This window comes from Salmo trutta, chromosome 36 (assembly GCF_901001165.1).
Source record: "Salmo trutta chromosome 36, fSalTru1.1, whole genome shotgun sequence".
NCBI lineage: Eukaryota > Metazoa > Chordata > Actinopteri > Salmoniformes > Salmonidae > Salmo > Salmo trutta.
In genome coordinates, this window is record NC_042992.1 from 29,741,739 (window position 1) to 29,760,485 (window position 18,747).

At 43.9% G+C, this 18,747-nt stretch overlaps 1 protein-coding gene across 1 annotated transcript in view; it reads left to right on the forward strand.

Annotated features, from left to right (window-relative positions):
- Positions 1–688: 688 nt before the first annotated feature.
- Positions 689–18,747, forward strand: part of LOC115175812 (teashirt homolog 1-like) — a 34,823-nt gene continuing 16,764 nt past the window's right edge. Inside the window, exons 1-2 of the mRNA XM_029735340.1 lie at positions 689–1,208; positions 1,396–2,010. Of these exons, the coding sequence (XP_029591200.1) occupies positions 1,971–2,010 (40 nt within the window). The 5' untranslated portion in view covers positions 689–1,208; positions 1,396–1,970. The remainder of the gene's footprint in view (positions 1,209–1,395; positions 2,011–18,747) is intronic.

Sequence of the window (18,747 nt, forward strand, 5' to 3'; positions counted from 1 at the left end):
GCTGCGCTGGGAAATTCTCCCAAATATCCGCTGCATGGGGTGATGGGTAGAGACGTGCGTATACACTGCTGAGCAACGTAACACAGCTTCAATGTCACCCAAGTTATAGGCTAGCCTAATTAGCGCCATCAAAAGTGCATTAGGTAACAGATGCACTCGCACAGTAGCTAAAGAGCGCCTCATAAAAAAGAAAAGGAAAACTAACTGCACGGTCAATTGGGGTTCTCTTGATGTCGTAGGTATAGAATACTTTCAACAGCTTGGCTATCAGTTATTGTACAAATAGCCACTCTTCCTCGGTGCAGTCGGGCAGAATCAGTTGTATCAGCATGTTAATAACATAGTGAATGTTAGAAATTGATGAATAAGTAATGAATAGGGATGGAGTGCAGTGCACTGTTGCAGTCACAGTGGACCTGTGCACTCGGCGCCCCTCCCCTTCCCATGCGAAATAGTCACTTCTTAGCAAGGTGTAGCGAATCAATCTGCAACTTTCAATGGCCATTTTTTAAGGGTGTCACTGAAGAGGTAAAAATGCTAAATACCTTTACAGAAGCTCTGCAATCTAATATATGGCCTAAAAAGGTTCAACAAAGAATAGCAGGACAGAGAGCCTACAGAATATCCTGTCACTGTTATTTTCTGTTTATTTATTATCAGTTCTTTCTATTTTGCAGTCCATGCAAAACGAAGGCAGTAATAACCTAAGACATAGGCCTACGTGTTGGCTTATTGTCTCGTGTGCTAAAAACGAATTAGAAAACGAACCATCGTAATGCATGGACGTGGAGACACGTTATTCAGCAGAGCACTGCATTGGACAGGGGCTGTTTTATAATCCTGTTATAGAAAATAATGGCGAGAAAAAAACGGAACAATTAAAAAGATTGACACGGTGGGCTCTGACTGTCAGAGTGACGCTTCCAGAGGGGTGGAGTAACGGAGAGGCAGGAAAGGCATCTCGATGTGTCTTGTCTATCAGTCGAGCCTGTCTGATCAGTCGCGCATCCCCCCCACCAATGTGCGATACATATTTCTCACTGCGGAGACGAGACCCCCGCTTCGCCATCTGGAGTAAAACATAAGCAATAGGTCCCACATTCGTATCCTTTCGTGGAGTAGCTGTTGGCGTTTCGTTTGTTTAGGAAAAGTCTTTGGAGCAGTAATACATCAACTGTCCACATGAAAGCCGAAAGGACATCATTTTTGTGAGTATCGTCGGAATAGGCTATCCGAATCGAGCTCGGGGTGTTTCGGTCGCTTGAAGAGAGACAGAAAGTAGCTTGTTGGTTTGAGCTTTCTGCCGTGGCTATCATGACTGACACGGACTGATTGACATAACCCTCTAATGTCCATATCCCATCTCTCTCTCTCCCATTTTGTGTCGACTTGCAGAGATCGAGCAACCGAACAGCACCTGTGCGGAAACACAGTCTGGAACGCTATCCATCGCCGTGGAAGTTTGTGATACATTGAAAGACTTCTTTGTTACTTTCTACGCGAAAAATCGGTTATAAAGTGTCGTTCTAGGGGTGGAATCCTTTCTTTCGTGGAAGCACGGCGGGATTGAAGAGGCTTTGGCTGCTGTCCACGTTCTCCACGGTTATATTGAAACCTAAACGGAGGTCTTGCTATTTTTGATCATCATGCAATGAGTTATTACTCTGTTTCTACTCAAAACATCCATAGAGAAACATTTTTTTGTTTAGAGATATGCTATTGGGTTCTTGACATTTGCCAAACAATTGCGGAAAGATTAATTCGTTTTTTATAAAAAATAATACTTTCACGGACGCTCAGACTTCCTTTGCCAGTCAAAGAACGGGAATCGACATTTCTATTCCGATTCTGTTGAAGAGAAGGACAAAACGACGAGATATTTGCTTTGATTTCGTTGCACTGGTTTCCTCTTGGGTCGTCTTTTATTTTGGTCTCTGCATGAAAAGTCAAGCGGAAAGTCTACCAGCAGCATGCCGAGGAGAAAGCAGCAAGCGCCAAGGCGGTCCGTAGGTAAGCACAACCCTGAAGTCCATATCCTCAAGTTCGCCTTTTCCCATCCTTATTTAAAATAGCCCTAAATAGACACACATTCATAACGGAAAATAGCCATCTGTGTTATACATATTTAGCTTACAATCCAAAGGAGATAAACGTAACACCTTTTTTCAAATTGGCCAGAAAAAAGTATTTGCCAGCCTGTAGATCATGGAAATACTTTCCAGTTTTCTGTCACAGGTTAAAATTCACATATAGGTTGTCAAAACCCATCGGCCTATTGAACTTTCACACACAGAGATAATAGACCCAATGCAATTGAACGTGTGTTCGCTCATTTTATCTAGTGTTTGAGTCTCTGTATTCCACTCGTGGATTGCCATCCTTGATTTGATGCCTGATTGATCGCCTGTCATGCGACTCCCTTTGATCTATTCATTCCTTATAATAATCAGTAAATCATTCACCATGGAAACGCGCATGCGCTTGACAGCTTGAGCCACTCAAAGGACAACTTTGGCCCCTGTCGAGAAGCAGGAGAAAAGACTAATTGAAAGCAAAGTTCCCAAGCAGGGGTAAATACTTTGAGATTAATGACCACGGGGGAGGGACAAGGGAAGGAGGCGGAGGGAGGCTGCTGGGGCGTGTCAAGATCAGAAAGTAACACCCCAATACTCTTAAGAGTATGTTGACAATACTCCAGACTCACTAGGCTACTCCAGACTCTCTAGGCTACAGACTCTCTAGGCTACTCCAGACTCACTAGGCTACTCCAGACTCTCTAGGCTACTCCAGACTCTCTAGGCTACTCCAGACTCTCTAGGCTACTCCAGACTCACTAGGCTACTCCAGACTCTCTAGGCTACTCCAGACTCACTAGGCTACTCCAGACTCTCTAGGCTACTCCAGACTCACTAGGCTACTCCAGACTCTCTCTCTAGGCTACTCCAGACTCTCTCTCTAGGCTACTCCAGACTATCTAGGCTACAGACTCTCTAGGCTACTCCAGACTCTCTCTCTATCACTAGGCTACTCCAGATTCTCTAGGCTACAGACTCTCTAGGCTACAGACTCTCTAGGCTACTCCAGACTCTCTAGGCTACTCCAGACTCTCTAGGCTACTCCAGACTCTCTAGGCTACTCCAGACTCTCTAGGCTACTCCAGACTCTCTCTCTAGGCTACTCCAGACTCTCTCTCTAGGCTACTCCAGACTCTCTCTCTAGGCTACTCCAGACTCTCTCTCTAGGCTACTCCAGACTCTCTCTCTAGGCTACTCCAGACTCTCTAGGCTACTCCAGACTCACTAGGCTACTCCAGACTCACTAGGCTACTCCAGACTCTCTCTCTAGGCTACTCCAGACTCTCTCTCTAGGCTACTCCAGACTCTCTCTCTAGGCTACTCCAGACTCTCTAGGCTACTCCAGACTCTCTAGGCTACTCCAGACTCACTCTCTAGGCTACTCCAGACTCTCTCTCTAGGCTACTCCAGACTCTCTAGGCTACTCCAGACTCTCTAGGCTACTCCAGACTCACTAGGCTGCTCTGTCCCGATTCACTAGGCTACTCTACCAATTTTACTCACCTAGATTATATTTGAGGTTATAGTAGCCAATGCAGAGTGCACACTTTTTGTTTTCAGCTTTGATAGTGCTTCGAACATCTCATTCCAAAATCATGGGCATTAATATGGAGTTGGTCCCCCCTTTGCTGCTATAACAGCATCCTCTCTTCTGGGAAGGCTTTCCACTAGATGTTGGAACATTGCTGCGGGGACTTGCTTCCATTCAGCCACAAGAGCATTAGTGATGTCAGGCACTGATGTTGGGCGATTAGGCCTGGCTCACAGTCGGCGTTTCAATTTATTCCAAAGGTGTTCAATGGGGTTGAGGTCTGGGCAGGCCAGTCAAGTTCTTCCACCCCGATCTTGACAAACCACTTCTGTATGGCCTCGCTTTGTGCTCGGGGACATTGTCATGCTGAATCAGGAAAGGGCCTTCCCTTAAACTGTTGACACAAAGTTGGAAGCAGAGAATTGTCTAGAATGTAATTGTTTGCTGTAGTGTTAAGATTTCCCTTTACTGGAACTAAGGGGGGGCCAAGCCCAAACCATGAAAAACAGACCCAGACCATTATTTCTGCTCCACCAGACTTTACAGTTGGCACTATGCATTGGGGCAGTAAGCGTTCTCCTGGCGTCCTCCAAATTCAGATTCGTCCGCCGGACTGCCAGATAGTGAAGTGTGATTCTTCACTCCAGAGAATGTATTTCCACTGCTCCAGAGTCCAATGGTGGCGAGCTTTACACCACTCCAGCCGACGCTTGGCATTGCGCATGGTGATTTTAGGCTTGTGTGCGGTTGCTCGGCCATGGAAACCCTCTTCATGAAGCTCCCAAAGAACAGTACTTGTGCTGGCGTTGTGTCCAGAGGCAGTTTGGAACTTGGTAGTGAGTGTTGCAACCGAGTACAGATGATTTTTACGCGCTTCAGCACTCGACGGTCCCATTCTGTGAGCTTGTGTGGCCTACCACTTCACAGCTGAGCCGTTGTTGCTCCTAGACGTTTCCACTTCACAATAACAGCACTTACAGATGAGCTGGGCAGCTCCAGCAGGGCAGACATTTGACTAACTGACTTGTTGGAAAGATAGCATCCTATGATGGTGCCACGTTGAAAGTCACTGAGCTGTTCAGTAAGGCCATTCTACTGCCAATGTTTGTCTATAGAGATTGCATGGCTGTGTGCTCGATTTTATACACCTGACAGCAACGGGTGTGGCTGAAATAGCCAAATCAACTAATTTGAAGGGCTGTCCACATACTTTTGTTTATATAGTGTATATTTTTGGTGAGATGCACAATGATTTCTTTGACACTTAGGTATTTTTATGAAGTATCATGAAAGAAGACCAGAGTTGAGCTTGTCATTTTGGAGGTGTTTTTTTTCTTAGAACAGTGAATGATTGACAGGGATTTCCACCAGTCACCTAATGAGAAAACTGCCTTTGAAGTTCAGGCATTACCGACTGCTGCTGAACAAAACAGTTCTAGAATATTAAACAGACTTTGGAAATGTGAAGTTAAGCAGGTTGGGAAGGAGAGACTTTGAACTCTGTGGGGCTGTGATTTCAGCTTGACTGCAGAGATATAAATGTGAGGATATTCTGATATTAATACGTAATATGGATAAACTAGTAAAAAAAATGGTAACCTATGAAAAGGGCGTCACAGAAGGGTTTTTGTCACGACGCATGTAAGCTACAGTCAACTCTTAATAAATACAATGGCTTGAGACTGTCGTGAATACATTGTACTAAATTGGACCATGCAACTACCCACAGCAAAAACATTATTTGGGACTGGTAAACTGCACTGCACGTCATTATGGTATGCACGTATCCAATGTGTACACTTAACAGGAGGGGAATATATTGCATGCTTTAACCTAGTTTTACCATGCACTGAGTTGTACAAAATGCTGCTGAATTATCTGACCCAGCAGCTTGTGCACTTAACCGACAATCGGCTCCCTGCTCGACTCCCATCCAGCATTTGAATATTGATTTAATTGTCTGTTTAGTGAAAGGCACATGCATCACTGGCAGTAATGTTCAATCAAAAGTTGGCAGGCATCGTCTTTCCATTATTTCCAGTGCGTGACATATGGTGGTCTCCGTCAATACACTGTGACAAGAACTAGTTAGTGTGTTTGTGTGACAGAGAGACTCCTTCCTTACTGAAAAAATGCACCCCCACCACACACGCACGCACACACACACACACACACACACAACTCAAAACACATATTTTAAGTTAAATGAAAATCTTGACAAACACACACTGCAGTCAGGGAAAGAAGAATGCGAAAACAACTAGCCTAATTTTACTGAAAGACGATTGAATATCACTGTTTTAAAATGGAGGTCTCTGCTTTAATGGTGATTTCTAGCCCCTCGGAGGGCGCTGTACCTTGTTTCTATAACGGCCAGTTACTGTACATCAAGCTCCCCTCCATTTGGAACAACATAGCTGCATCTGTTGGTTTTGGCAGTTCCGTTCGATGCGGCGCAATCCGAGCAGCAGCAATTTTTGCTGCAGTCATTTGATCTCCGGGTGGGTGCTTCATTCTCATTTTGGGTGTGTTTTTATTTTGTAAGACGCTCATATTTGGAGTGACTTGCAAGTCCAGGGTAGGCTTACTGTACTTCATACATTTTCAAGCCAGAGATAAACAATCGGTAGCCTATGTAACGCAAGTGTCGTTATATAAGAGAGTACTACTTTTCTTTACAAATGTGTCCAGAGAAGCTTTGTTACACTACATGACCAAAAGTATGTGCACACCTGCTCGTCGAACATCTCATTCTAAAATCATGGGCATTAATGTGGAGTTGGTCCCCCCCTTCACTGCTATAACAGCCTCCACTCTTCTGGGAAGGCTTTCCACTAGATGTTAGATCATTGCTGCGGGGACTTACTTTCATTCAGCCACAAGAGCATTAGTCAGGTCAGGCATTGATGTTGGGCGATTAAGCCTGGCTCGCACTCGTCGTTCCAATTAATCCCGAAGGTGTTCGATGAGGTTGAGGTCAGGGCTCTGTGCAGGCCAATCAAGTTTTTCCACACCGAGCACAGAATCGTCTAGAATATCATTGTATGCTGTAGTGTTAAGATTTCCCTTTACTGGAACTAAGGAGGGGGGCCTAGCCCGAACCATGAAAAACAGCCCCAGACCATTATTCCTCCTCCAACTTAGGCTTGTGTGCGGCTGCTCGGCCATGGAAACCCATTTCATGAAGTTCCCGGACAAACAGTTATTGTGCTGACGTTGCTTCCTAAGGCAATTTGGAACTCGGTAGTGAGTGTTGCAACCGAGGACAAACAATTTTTACGTGAGACGCGCTTCAGCACTCTGCGGTATGTGAGCTTGTGTGGCCTACCACTTCGCGGCTGAACCGTTGTTGCTCCTAGATGTTTCCACTTCACAATAACAGCACTTACAGTTGACCGGGGCAGCTCTAGCAAGGCAGAATATTGACGAACTAACTTGTTGGAAAGGTGGCATCCTATGAAGTTGCCACTTTGAACGTCACGGAGCTCTTCAGTAAGCCCGTTCTACTGTCAGTGTTTGTTTATGGAGATTGCATGGCTGTGTACCTGATTTTATACACCTGTCAGTAACGGGTGTGGCTGAAATAGCCAAATTCACTCATTTGGAGGGGTGTCCACATGCTTTTGTGTATATGTAGTGGATTTTCATACTAGAGCTTATGGGTGACAAACTCTGACCTTTTGCCACTGTCGGCAAATGCTACTTAAATATGTAATCAAAATATTTATATTGATATTTGCACTTTGATGCAACCTGTACTACAAGAGTGCAGAATGTCACATTTCACGTCATCACCAATGCCGAGATTCTCTCCAAGGGTGTTAAGATATTGAGGCCTTGTCTTGTCTTGTTGTAATAGTACCATTTGCCACTTGCAATACAGTACGTGTTCATAAGTGTTGATTTGCAATACAATTATCTTCTATACCTCTACACGCAAAAATGTTATTGTACGACCTACCCAGGATAAACTCCATAATATTCAGATACTTATTCATCACCTCAACGACAAACAAGAAACTGCGACCAACACAAACACGCCTTTTCCATAAAATCACACCTTTTCCAGTGATGCTCTCCCCAGTCAAAAGGAGATGAGTCTCTTAATTATCAACCGAAAGAGAGGGGGGGATAAAGTTAAGCTTCCTCCCTTCGCTCGACGTCAAGCGGGCGGCATCATTAGCCCGACTCCATAATTATCTGGGATGCTGACGGATCTAGTGACAGGGCCCCGCCGATTAATGCTGACAAATTCAGCAAGTGTCAAGTTCCGCAGCTGCCTTGATGTAATCAAGTTGATATTAACCCAGGTCCCCACACACAGACACGTTCGGTCGCGCACACACACACACCTCCAGTCGCAGTATTAACTCAATTATTTAGAAGGGGTGTGGGGGGCAGCAGACAAATGGACTACCTGGCTAATCAATTCGAAGTTGCGGAGGCAATATAACACTGCTAGATAATGGCTGCGGTGATCCTCAGACCTAAGCTGAGTTTCCATGAGTCTTGTAGAAGTGTCCTGTAACAGGGATGGTCTAGGCGTCAGTACATTGTATAGGTTGCATTGCATATTGTCTTGCATCACCTCGATATCTATCTTCCGTCTGTACAGTTTGTTTATATAGTGGGGGGGGGGTTCCTTTACGAACGGATGTAAGCTATATGTTGCTTACTTTTTGGTGTTTCTCTTCCTGTGATTTCAGACTAAACGTTTGGTAGCACTGCAGGTTGTCAGACATTGCAGGTTATCAGACGTTGCTTCTCTTTTATGATAAGCTGTGTGTGTGTGTGTGTGTGTGCATATCTTAACCTAAGCTGTGGTATGTGTGTGTGTCTGTGCGAGTCTGTGTGTAGCTGCCACTGTCTCGTTACCCAAGCTATAGTTACCTAAGCTATATGCAAAGTTTCATTAACAGTTGATATTGACTCTTGTAGTCGATAGTCATGTTTGCCCCCTTATCCCTCAACGCAAATAGTTTCAATTTGCATCTGGGGTTGCAGCCAGGGGCCTATAGGAAATCAAAGAGTTACACACGCACACACACATACTCCCCTTCCTCATCTACATGGAGGTTAAGTGACAAATGAAGATCGATGACTGCTCTTATGGAAAAGAAAGAGTGGTGAAAAAAATATGCCTGGATTAAAAGAGTGCCAAGAGAGTGACGATGTGAAGCCGTCTGCCTCAGCAGCAGCGCCGCCGAGGTAAAACTATCCTTGGGTTTAACAAGCTTTTACGCAGCCGGGGAGAGCTGAGTTTCCATACACTCTGAGGGAGTTTTATTCTGTCTTTCTCGCATATACAGTACATGTCAAAAAGTTTGGGCACACCTACTCATTCCAGGGTTTTTCTTTGTTTTGACTATTTTCTACATTGGAAAATAATAGTGAAGCTATGAAATAGCACTAATGGAATCATGTAGTAACCAAAAAAGTGTTAAAGAAATAAAAATATATGTTATATTAGAGATTCTTCAATGTAGCCACCCTTTGCCTCGATCACAGCTTTGCACACTCTTTGCACACTCTTTGCATTCTCTCAACCAGCTTCATGGGGGGGGCAGGTACCCTAGTGGTTAGAGCGTTGGGCCGGTAACTGAAAGGTTGCTAGATCGAATCCCTGAGCTGACAAGGTACAAATCTGTTGCTCTGGCACTTAACCCACTGCTCCTAGGCCGTCATTGTAAATAAGAATTTGTTCTTAACTGACTTGCCTAGTTAAATAAAAAAACTATTCATGAGGTAGTCACCTGGAATGCATTTCAATTAACAGGTGTGCCTTGTTAATTTGTGGAATTTCTTCCCTTCTTAATGCATTTGAGCCAATCAGTTGTGTTGTGACAAGGTAGGGGTGGCATAGAGAAGCCCTATTTGGTAAAAGACCAAGTCCATATTATGGCAGGAACAGCTCAAATAAGCAAAGAGAAATGACAGTCCATCACTACTTTTAAGACATGAAGGTCAGTCAATCCGGAAAATTAAGAACTTTGAAAGTTTCTTCAAGTGCAGTCGCAAAAACCATCAAGCGCTATGATGAAACTGGCTCTCATGAGGACCACCACAGAAATGGAAGACCAAGAGATACCTCTGCTGCAGAGGATAAGTTCATTAGAGTTACCAGCCTCAGAAATTGCAGCCCAAATAAATGCTTGACAGAGTTCAAGTAACAGACACATCTCAACATCATCTGTTCAAAGGAGACTGCTTGAATCAGGCCATCATGGTCGAATTTCTGCAAAGAAACACTACTAAATGACACCAATTAGAAAAAGAGACTTGCTTGGGCAAGAAACACGAGCAATGGATAATCTGTCCTTTGGTCTGATGAGTCCAAATTTGAGATTTTTGGTTCCAACTGCCGTGTCTTTTTGAGACGCAGAGTAGGTGAATGGATGATCTCTGCATGTGTAGTTCCCACCGTGAAGCATGGAGGAGGAGGTGTGATGGTGTGGGGATGCTTTGCTGGTGACACTGTCAGTGATTTATTTAGAATTCAAGGCACACTTAACCAGTATGGCTACTACAGCATTCTGCAGCAATACGCCATCCCATCTGGTTTGCGCTTAGTGGGACTATCATTTGTTTTTCAACAGGACAATGACCCAACACACCACCAGGCTGTGTAAGGGCTATTTGAAGAAGGAGAGTGATAGAGTGATGGAGTGCTGCATCAGATGACCTGGCCTCCACAATCACCAAACCTCAAGCCAAATTATATGGTTTGGGTTGAGTTGGACCGCGGAGTGAAGGAAAAGCAGCCAACAAGTGCTCAGCATATGTGGGAACTCCTTCAAGTCTGTTGGAAAAGCATTCTAGGTGAAGCTGGTTGAGAGAATGCCAAGTGTGCAAAGCTGTCATCAAGGCAAAGAGTGGCTACTTTGAAGAATCTAAACTAGAAAATATATTTGTATTTGTTTAAATCTTTTTTGCTTACTACATTATTCCATATGTGTTATTTCATAGTTGTGATGTCTTCACTATTACTCTAAAATGTAGAAAATAGTAAAAAATAAAGAAAAACCCTTGAATGAGTAGGTTTGTCCAAACTTTTGACTGGTACTGTGTGATATACATCTGTCCACTCATTTCTATCAGCATGAGACAGAGACGGAGAGAGAGTGAGACAGAGACGATAAAGTTAAATGTTAGAAAGGAAGAGTCATGACCTGGAGAGGAGAGAGAGTGGAAGTCCGGAGTACACTCTGAGGTCAATGTGTACTCTGGAGAGTCCCTGTCTGAACGGCCTCCATCACACTGTGTGTGTGTGTGTGTTATTGTTAAGTGTTTGTGTGTGTGTTATTGTTTTTCCTCTTTTCCTATGTTTCCTTTGACTTGAGAGGATAAGGGTAGTTTATAGGCTCTCACTCTAGTCTTCTCTGAGCTTACATCAAGGTTTGTGTGTGTGCGTGCGTGAGGGAGAGTGCGCACCTGTGTCGGAGTCATGTGGGTGTTAACTGATAAGTGCCAGTCACATGGTGTTTTTGGAAAGGGTGTATGATGTTAGGCAGTCCTCTGTTTGTGTCGATTAGCTAGAACAAACAGACTCTGTGAGGATTTCTCTGTGTACTGAATTACAGTGGCCATGTCCAAATACCCATACTAGCCTCCTAAATAGTAGGCCGTTTGAGAATGGGGAAAAATAGTATGTGATTTTTTCGAAAATGCTGTAAATGTCTGGATGTCATACTCATTTCGGCTTCTCAATGAATTGTCAACTTTTTGTGAATTTCACACCCACAATGAATTCAACCCGGATAAAAGGAGGTCTTAGAGATTCTATAGTTTTCTAAAAGTAGCCTGATGTGCCTTTACTGTAGCTAAATACTGTAGCTAACGTTAGCTGCGTGATTTAGCAGGAGTTGAAGTTAGCTCTATACCCAAAAGCTTGCTGTTGTTGATAGACAACTTCATGTTTAAACTAGCTAGCCAGTTATATATGCGAAGCCGTAGCAAAGTAGTACGCTGCAGCCGTGGCATACTGCATACTTTTTTCCAAAACCTAAATAGTATGCGACGATGAGTAAATACTATGCATTTTTAGTATGTAGTACGCTAGTTTGGGTATTCTGACTAGAGGTCGACTGATTATGTTTTTATTTAATTTATTTGTAATAATGACAAATACAACAATACTGATTTTACTTTTTTTAAAATACTTATTTTAACTTAATATAATACATCAATAAAATCAATTTAGCCTCATATAAATAATGAAACATGTTCAATTTGGTTTAAATAATGCAAAAACAAAGTGTTGGAGAAGAAAGTAAAAGTGCATTATGTGCCATGTAAGAAAGGTAATGTTTAAGTTCCTTGCTCAGAACATGGGAACATATGAAAGCTGGTGGTTCCTTTTAACATGATTCTTCAATATTCCCAGGTAAGAAGTTTTAGGTTGTAGTTATTATAGGACTATTTCTCTCTATACAATTTGTATTTAATATACCTTTGACTATTGGATGTTCTTATAGGCACTTTAGTATTGCCAGTGTAACAGTATAGCTTGTGTCCCTCTCCTCGCCCCTACCTGGGCTCGAACCAGGAACACATCGACAACAGCCACCCTCGATGCATCGTTACCCATCGCTCCATAAAAGCCGCGGCCCTTGCAGGGCAAGGGGAACAACTACTCCAAGTCTCCGAGCGAGTGACGTCACCGATTGAAACGCTATTAGCGCGCACCCCCGCTAACTAGCTAGCCATTTCACATCGGTTACACCAGCCTAATCTCGGGAGTTGATAGGCTTGAAGTCATAAACAGCTCAATGCATTGCGAAGAGCTGCTGGCAAACGCATGAAAGTGCTGTTTGAATGAATGCTTACGAGCCTGCTGCTGCCTACCATCGCTCAGTCAGACTGCTCTATCAAATATCAAATCATAGACTTAATTATAACATAATAACACACAGAAATACGAGCCTTTGGTCATTACATTTTTTACATTTTAGTCATTTAGCAGACACTCTTATCCAGAGGAACTTACAGTTGTGAATGCATGCATTTCATTTCTTTTTTTTCTTTTTTGTACTGGCCCCCCGTGGGAATCGAACCCACAACCCTGGCGTTGCACACACCATGCTGGCATTGCAAACACCATGCTCTACCAACTGAGCCACAGGGAAGACAGGGAAGTCATTAATATGGTTGAATCCGGAAACTATAATTTCGAAAACAAAGCGTTTATTCTTTCAGTGAAATACGGAACCGTTCCGTATTTTCTCTAATGGGTGGCATCCCTAAGTCAAAATATTGCTCTTACATTGTACAACCTTCAATGTTATGTCATAATTATGTACAATTCTGGCAAATGAATTACGGTCTTTGTTAGGAATAAATGGACTTCACACAGTTCGCAATGAGCCAGGCGGCCCAAACTGCTGCATATACCCTGACTGCTTGCACGGAACGCAAGAGAAGTGACACAATTTCCCTAATTATAAGACATTCATGTTAGCAGGCAATATTAACTAAGTATGCAGGTTTAAAAATATATACTTGTGTATTGATTTTAAAGAAAGGCATTGATGTTTATGGTTAGGTTTGGTGCAACGACAGTGCTAAATCATCACCGGTTTGGCGAAGTAGGCTGTGATTCAATGAGAAATTAACAGGCACTGCATCGATTATATGCAGCGCAGGACACGCTAGATAAACTAGTAATATCATCAACCATGTGTAGTTAACTAGTGATTATGTGAAGATTGATTGTTTTTTATTAGTTTAATTAATGCTAGCTTTAATTCTTGCTGCCCTCGCGTAACAGGTAGTCAGCGTGCCACGCAGGCTCCTCGTGGAGTGCAATGTAAGGCAGGTGGTTAGAGCGTTGGACAAGTAACTCGATGGTTGCAAAAACGAATCTCCGAGCTGACAAGGTAAAAATCTGTCGTTCTGCCCCTGAACAATGCAGTTAACCCACCGTTCCTAGGCCGTCATTGAAAATAAGAATGTGTTCATAACTGACTTGCCTAGTTAAATAAAAGTGTAAAAAATCATTTAAAACATTATTTTTTTTTTAAATCGGCCAAATCGGTGTCCAAAAATACCGATTTCCGATTGTTAGGAAAACTTGAAATCGGCCCTAATTAATCGGCCATTCCGATTAATCGGTTGACCTCTAATTCTGACACGGCCAGTACGTGACAGAGTTTGATTCATTTTTCTTTTGTTTTTACAAACCATTACAATTTTATGAGTAAAGGATTGATAAACTTGTGAAGAGCTCGTTTAGTGCATTTGGCGCAAGCGCAATGTTTTGTTTTATTTTATATATTGGACAGTGAGTTTCAGCCAATGCTTTTTTTTGGACCATATTTAGCATGTATTATTTCATCTGAATGACCAATTAGCAAGAAACAAAAAGCAGCTCTCTGATATCCAACTCTAACTGCCTTTCAGAAGAAATCAACATCCGGGAACTTTGTGTAGCTCCTCCCCTAACTTATCAACTGCCTGTTTCCCACTTCCTATCTTAACCTCTCTGTACAAAACGAAACAAAATCACACAAATAAAAATCCTCTTTATTACCATAGCAGAAGCTTTGGACACTAATGTAGTAGAGTGAATTAAAGGGTGAGTGGAGGGAAGAGAGTGAAAAAAGTAGTGAAAAAGAAAGAGCGGGGGGGCGGGGGACTGCAAGGAAAAGGTATTAAAAGTGACAGATGAACAGGAGTGGGGAGAAATTCTCCCGCAGCAGCTGTGACTGCCGCCATTACCCTGACAGGTGTCAATTAAGAATTACTGGCGAGGCCCCCAGTCATTTCTACTACCCCCCACTACAAAACACCCAGCCCAGCTGTGTTGTGTGCAAGAGAAATAACACTTTACCCTTGTCGCTGTGTTAGCACTGTTAGCACGTAGCCAAAGCCCCCCATTGAAATTGAGCCGTCGGGCGGCGGGGTAGCCTCGTTAATCGATAACCAGTGTATTAGCAATTATTCTCCCCATTGATTTACGAGGGCCAGCGACTCCCGCCACGCTGTTATTAGCCCTTGACTAGATGTGTCTGCACTACACACGTGCACACAGATACATACATACATACATACATACACACACACACACACACACTCCTGCAAACTCTGTCCTGCCTCTGTTGCCAGGTGGATATATGTTGGACATCAACACACACGCATGGACATACACACACACACACACACTGTCCGACAGCTGTTGCTAGGTGGATATATGTTCCCTTAGAGGCAGTGGGGTCTAGAACAATCTCTCTCTCTTTCTCTCACACACTCTCTCTTATCACAGGCCCCCCATTTTACGCTGAGGAGCCCTAACACCCTTGGGCAAGCTGAGGGTAGGAGAGGGAGGGGGGAAATGAAATACAGGCCCATTTCAGGTAGTAATTTCTGTGTGTGTGCGTGTGCGTGCGTGCTCTGGATGGATGCTTTTGATAGGGTAGCGTGTATTAACGACTACTTGAAGGTGGCAACATTGTTCCATGTTAGCTAGTGTAATCATGCTAACATGGAATCAAGCCATGTCATGAACAGCCAATTGACACTTGGGAAGTTTCATGACATCAGCAGCAGTTTCCTCATGCTTAGATAGCACAAAGACTAAAGATTGAAGGGTGTTGGCATTTAATGCTCCAAATAAATTGTGCCAGAACATTCCTCAGGATTCATTTGGCTTCAGCATTGATCAAATATCAGATTCTCTTCCTTTCACTCAGAGTACATTGCTGTGTCAACAAGGGCTATTTTTTCCCAGACCCAGATTAAGCCTCCATTAAAATTGCCTTTAGTCCAGAAGACCAGTCCGATAATACTTTGTCTGAGTGCATTTCAGTTAGCCAGGCCCAGTGAAAAATAATATGTTGAACCCCTAATCAGTGACTTGTTACACAGACTTCCATCTATAAGGCTTTCCAGACACACCAGGGGTATCAACAAGCCATAAGCATGTGTGACTAAACTGCCATACTTGGAGAAACATCCCGTAACAACAACACATTTGACAGAGAAGTCAAACGTGCTGCTTTACAAGACGTTGTTGTATCGTTCCTCTCGTTAAAGTTTCACTTGAAATGCGTTAACCCCTTGCGTTTTGTTTCCCCTACCTTACTTGTTGGGGTTGAGATGTTTACATTGCGATGCTACTCATCTTTTTCTCCCTTTGTTCGGGATTTGGGGCATTTCGATATAAATCCACAACTCTAAATCTGCGTTCGCAGTATATCACGACTTAAGACAAATAAAAATTGGTGCTGTTTTTGCTGCGAGCTGATGGATAAAAGCTGGTCTCAGCACATTGAGATGGGGGGGATTTCTATCCCCGAGGAGTGTTTATTTAACCGATAAGGGTCTTAGAAAAGCAATGAATATAATTTTTTCCCGGACAACAGTTTACTGGGCCCTGTAGATAAGATATCTGGGAATGGATACTGCCCACAGATGACAGTTTGTCCTTGAGACTGGACCAGACGCCAGGGCAGGTTGCACAGCTTTCTGCTGAAGCCTCACCTCCCTCTCTCTTTTTCCATTTCTCTCTCCTTCCTCAATCTCTCTGTCACAGTCTCGGTCTCATCTTTATTGCTCTCTCTCTCTTTCTCTCGCTCTCTCTCCCTATTTGTCTCTCTCGTTTCTACCTCTGTCCTCTCTCTCTCTCATATTCTCTCTCATTTTGTCTACCTCTCTGCCTTAATCTACTCTCATACTCTCTCGCTTATTCTTTCTCTCTTTATTCATCCCCTTCTCTCTCCCTCAAGGTGTAACCGCGCAGAGCCAGCGAGCCTGTTATAAGAATATGAACTAGAAGACAAAAGGAGAGAGTGTAATGCACTTCTCTCTTCGGCTCAGTGAGCTTGTGTCCTATGCAGCACTCTGGCAAACCTGTTTTATATGTTCCTCGGTCTAGCACTGTCGATAGTCATGAAGCGCCATACGTCCTGCTTGTACAATCTCAATAGGTTTTGGAGAGGGAAAGGAGGAGAGTAATTTACTGCTTTTTGTCTGGTTTCTTCGATGGCACATGTGGCCACAAAATGGGCCGAAAGCTTCCTTTGGTCCAATGCAGACTCAGACAGTGTCAGTCACTGGGGGGGCTCTAAGCTCAACTCTAAGTCTTCTGTCTTAGGGAACAGCGGGGTGCCCCCAGACCCTCCAGACCCCTTCTCTGTCTGTCTCTCTGTCTGTGTCATGTCTGCCCTGTCACGTAGTCTGTCATACAGTCTGTCTTAAGACCTGTCTGTCTGTTAGTACGGCTTACTGTGGGTTGTTCAGACTCTCTGTCTTTCAAATTGTCTGTATGCCCTTTCAGCGGATCTCTCATATGTCTGTCTCTCTTTCCCATGTCTGTCTTGTCACTCAATCTCTCATACGGTCTGTCTGAAGACTTGTGTGTGCGTTAGTCTGACTGTCTTTCAAGTGGTCTGTCTGTACGTCCCTCTGTCTTCTACTCCTGCTGACTGTTCATCTGTCCCACAGCGGGGAAAATTAATCAAGCCATCTGCAATGATTGAATCCTGTCTGTCTGACACTGAGAGAGCGAGAAAGCTAGAGTCAGGCAGTGGTTAGCTAAGTCGAACATTGGCTAACTATTGTGGCTGACTCAAACATCCATGTTTTTAATATCTCTGGTCATCCGGCAATCATTGACCTGGGTTCGTTGTTGACGCCTTCAGTATCTGTCTGCCTGTGAGAACACAGGTTCAGAGGTTAAAAGGTTAATTGACTATAGGTGTTTTTGGTTGGATTGAAACTAATTATAATTTATCCAATTATCAGTGCGACTTTGACGGGATCCATTTGATCACACAATGTGATGCGAGGTGATTTGTAGATTGTTGACGCTGCGCACTCCCAGCTAAAATGTAGCAGAGCTCAAACACACTACGCAAGTGTGCCGTTTCACTGCTCTGCAGATGATGTTTAATCGCACTTGATCGTTGCAGTGATAATCTGGTAATAGAGAATTCGAAATATTCACTGTCTGTTCGTTGCCAATAATGCAAGGGCTGTTAGCCCTGCGTGAGTGCGAGCGTGCGTGCGTTACAGTATAGAGGGATAGAGTGTCTAAGTCTTGGGGCGGACAGTGAGGAAAAATAGACGGAGGTAAAGGGGGAGACGGCATGGTGTGAGAGGGGGAGTGCAAAAGGCACAGAGGGAGTGGTAAAGAGGAAGGTAAGGGGCAGGGCAGAGTGAGTGTAAAGAGAGGAGGAGCGAGAAACAGTGAGGGGGGAGGTTGGGTGGGAGAGTGGGGCATAGAGGAGAGAGAGAAAGAGCATGAGCAGGATAGAGAGAAAGAAAAAGACAAGGAACTGATAAGTAGGGAGAGAGGAGCGAGGGAGGAGCAAGTGAGAAAGTGAGAGAGGAGGAGGAGTGAAAGAGAAGCATTAAGAGAGAGAGGGAGGGAGAGCAAATGGGAGGGAGGGAGGGAGGGTGTGAGAGAGAAAAGGCCTGGAGGAGGTCAGCCATGCCTGCCACTCATCACTCACTCCTTAATGACTCTTTTTTTTCTCTCTCTCTCTCTCTCCCTTTTCCCGGAGTCTCAGCCCAGCCCAACGCCCAATCAAATGGGGTCATCCAAAGTTCACGACCCCCACTACCACCGCAGTCCCCACAACACCCGTGCATTGTGTGTGTGTTTTGTCTGGCAACTAGATGCTTTGTTTTTTAGGAAACACATTTTTCAGACATCTGACAAAATGGCAGGTGTGGATGGTTGATGAAAGACTTCTGTCAGTGAAGTATTTCGTTTTTCATTGGTCCTTCATTTGGATATCTTTTAAATCTGTCAGGTACACCAGATTGTATGTTATGGTGCAATATGGAATTTTTTCACCGTTTACAATTGTGAATTACACGATAAGATATTCTATCGAATGTCCCAGTTAAAGTTTTTTGTACTTCTGTTCAGTCTTCTGTTGAATATCTGTGTGCGTGTGTGTGTGCGCTTGTCTGTGTGCGTGTGTGTGCACTATATATTGGTGTGATGCTGGCATCGGCTCGGTTCCTATACCAGCTTGCGCAGGGTGTTGACGGACCAGGTGTGTGTGTGGTACCACAGTGTCCCATTCCCCTTGGCTTGGTTTGTCAGCTATCTGGCTCTGGGAAGCATCAAGCAACAAAACTCAAAGTGAAGCCTTTTCACTCTCTCCCCTGCACACCACATTTGGGAAACAGCTG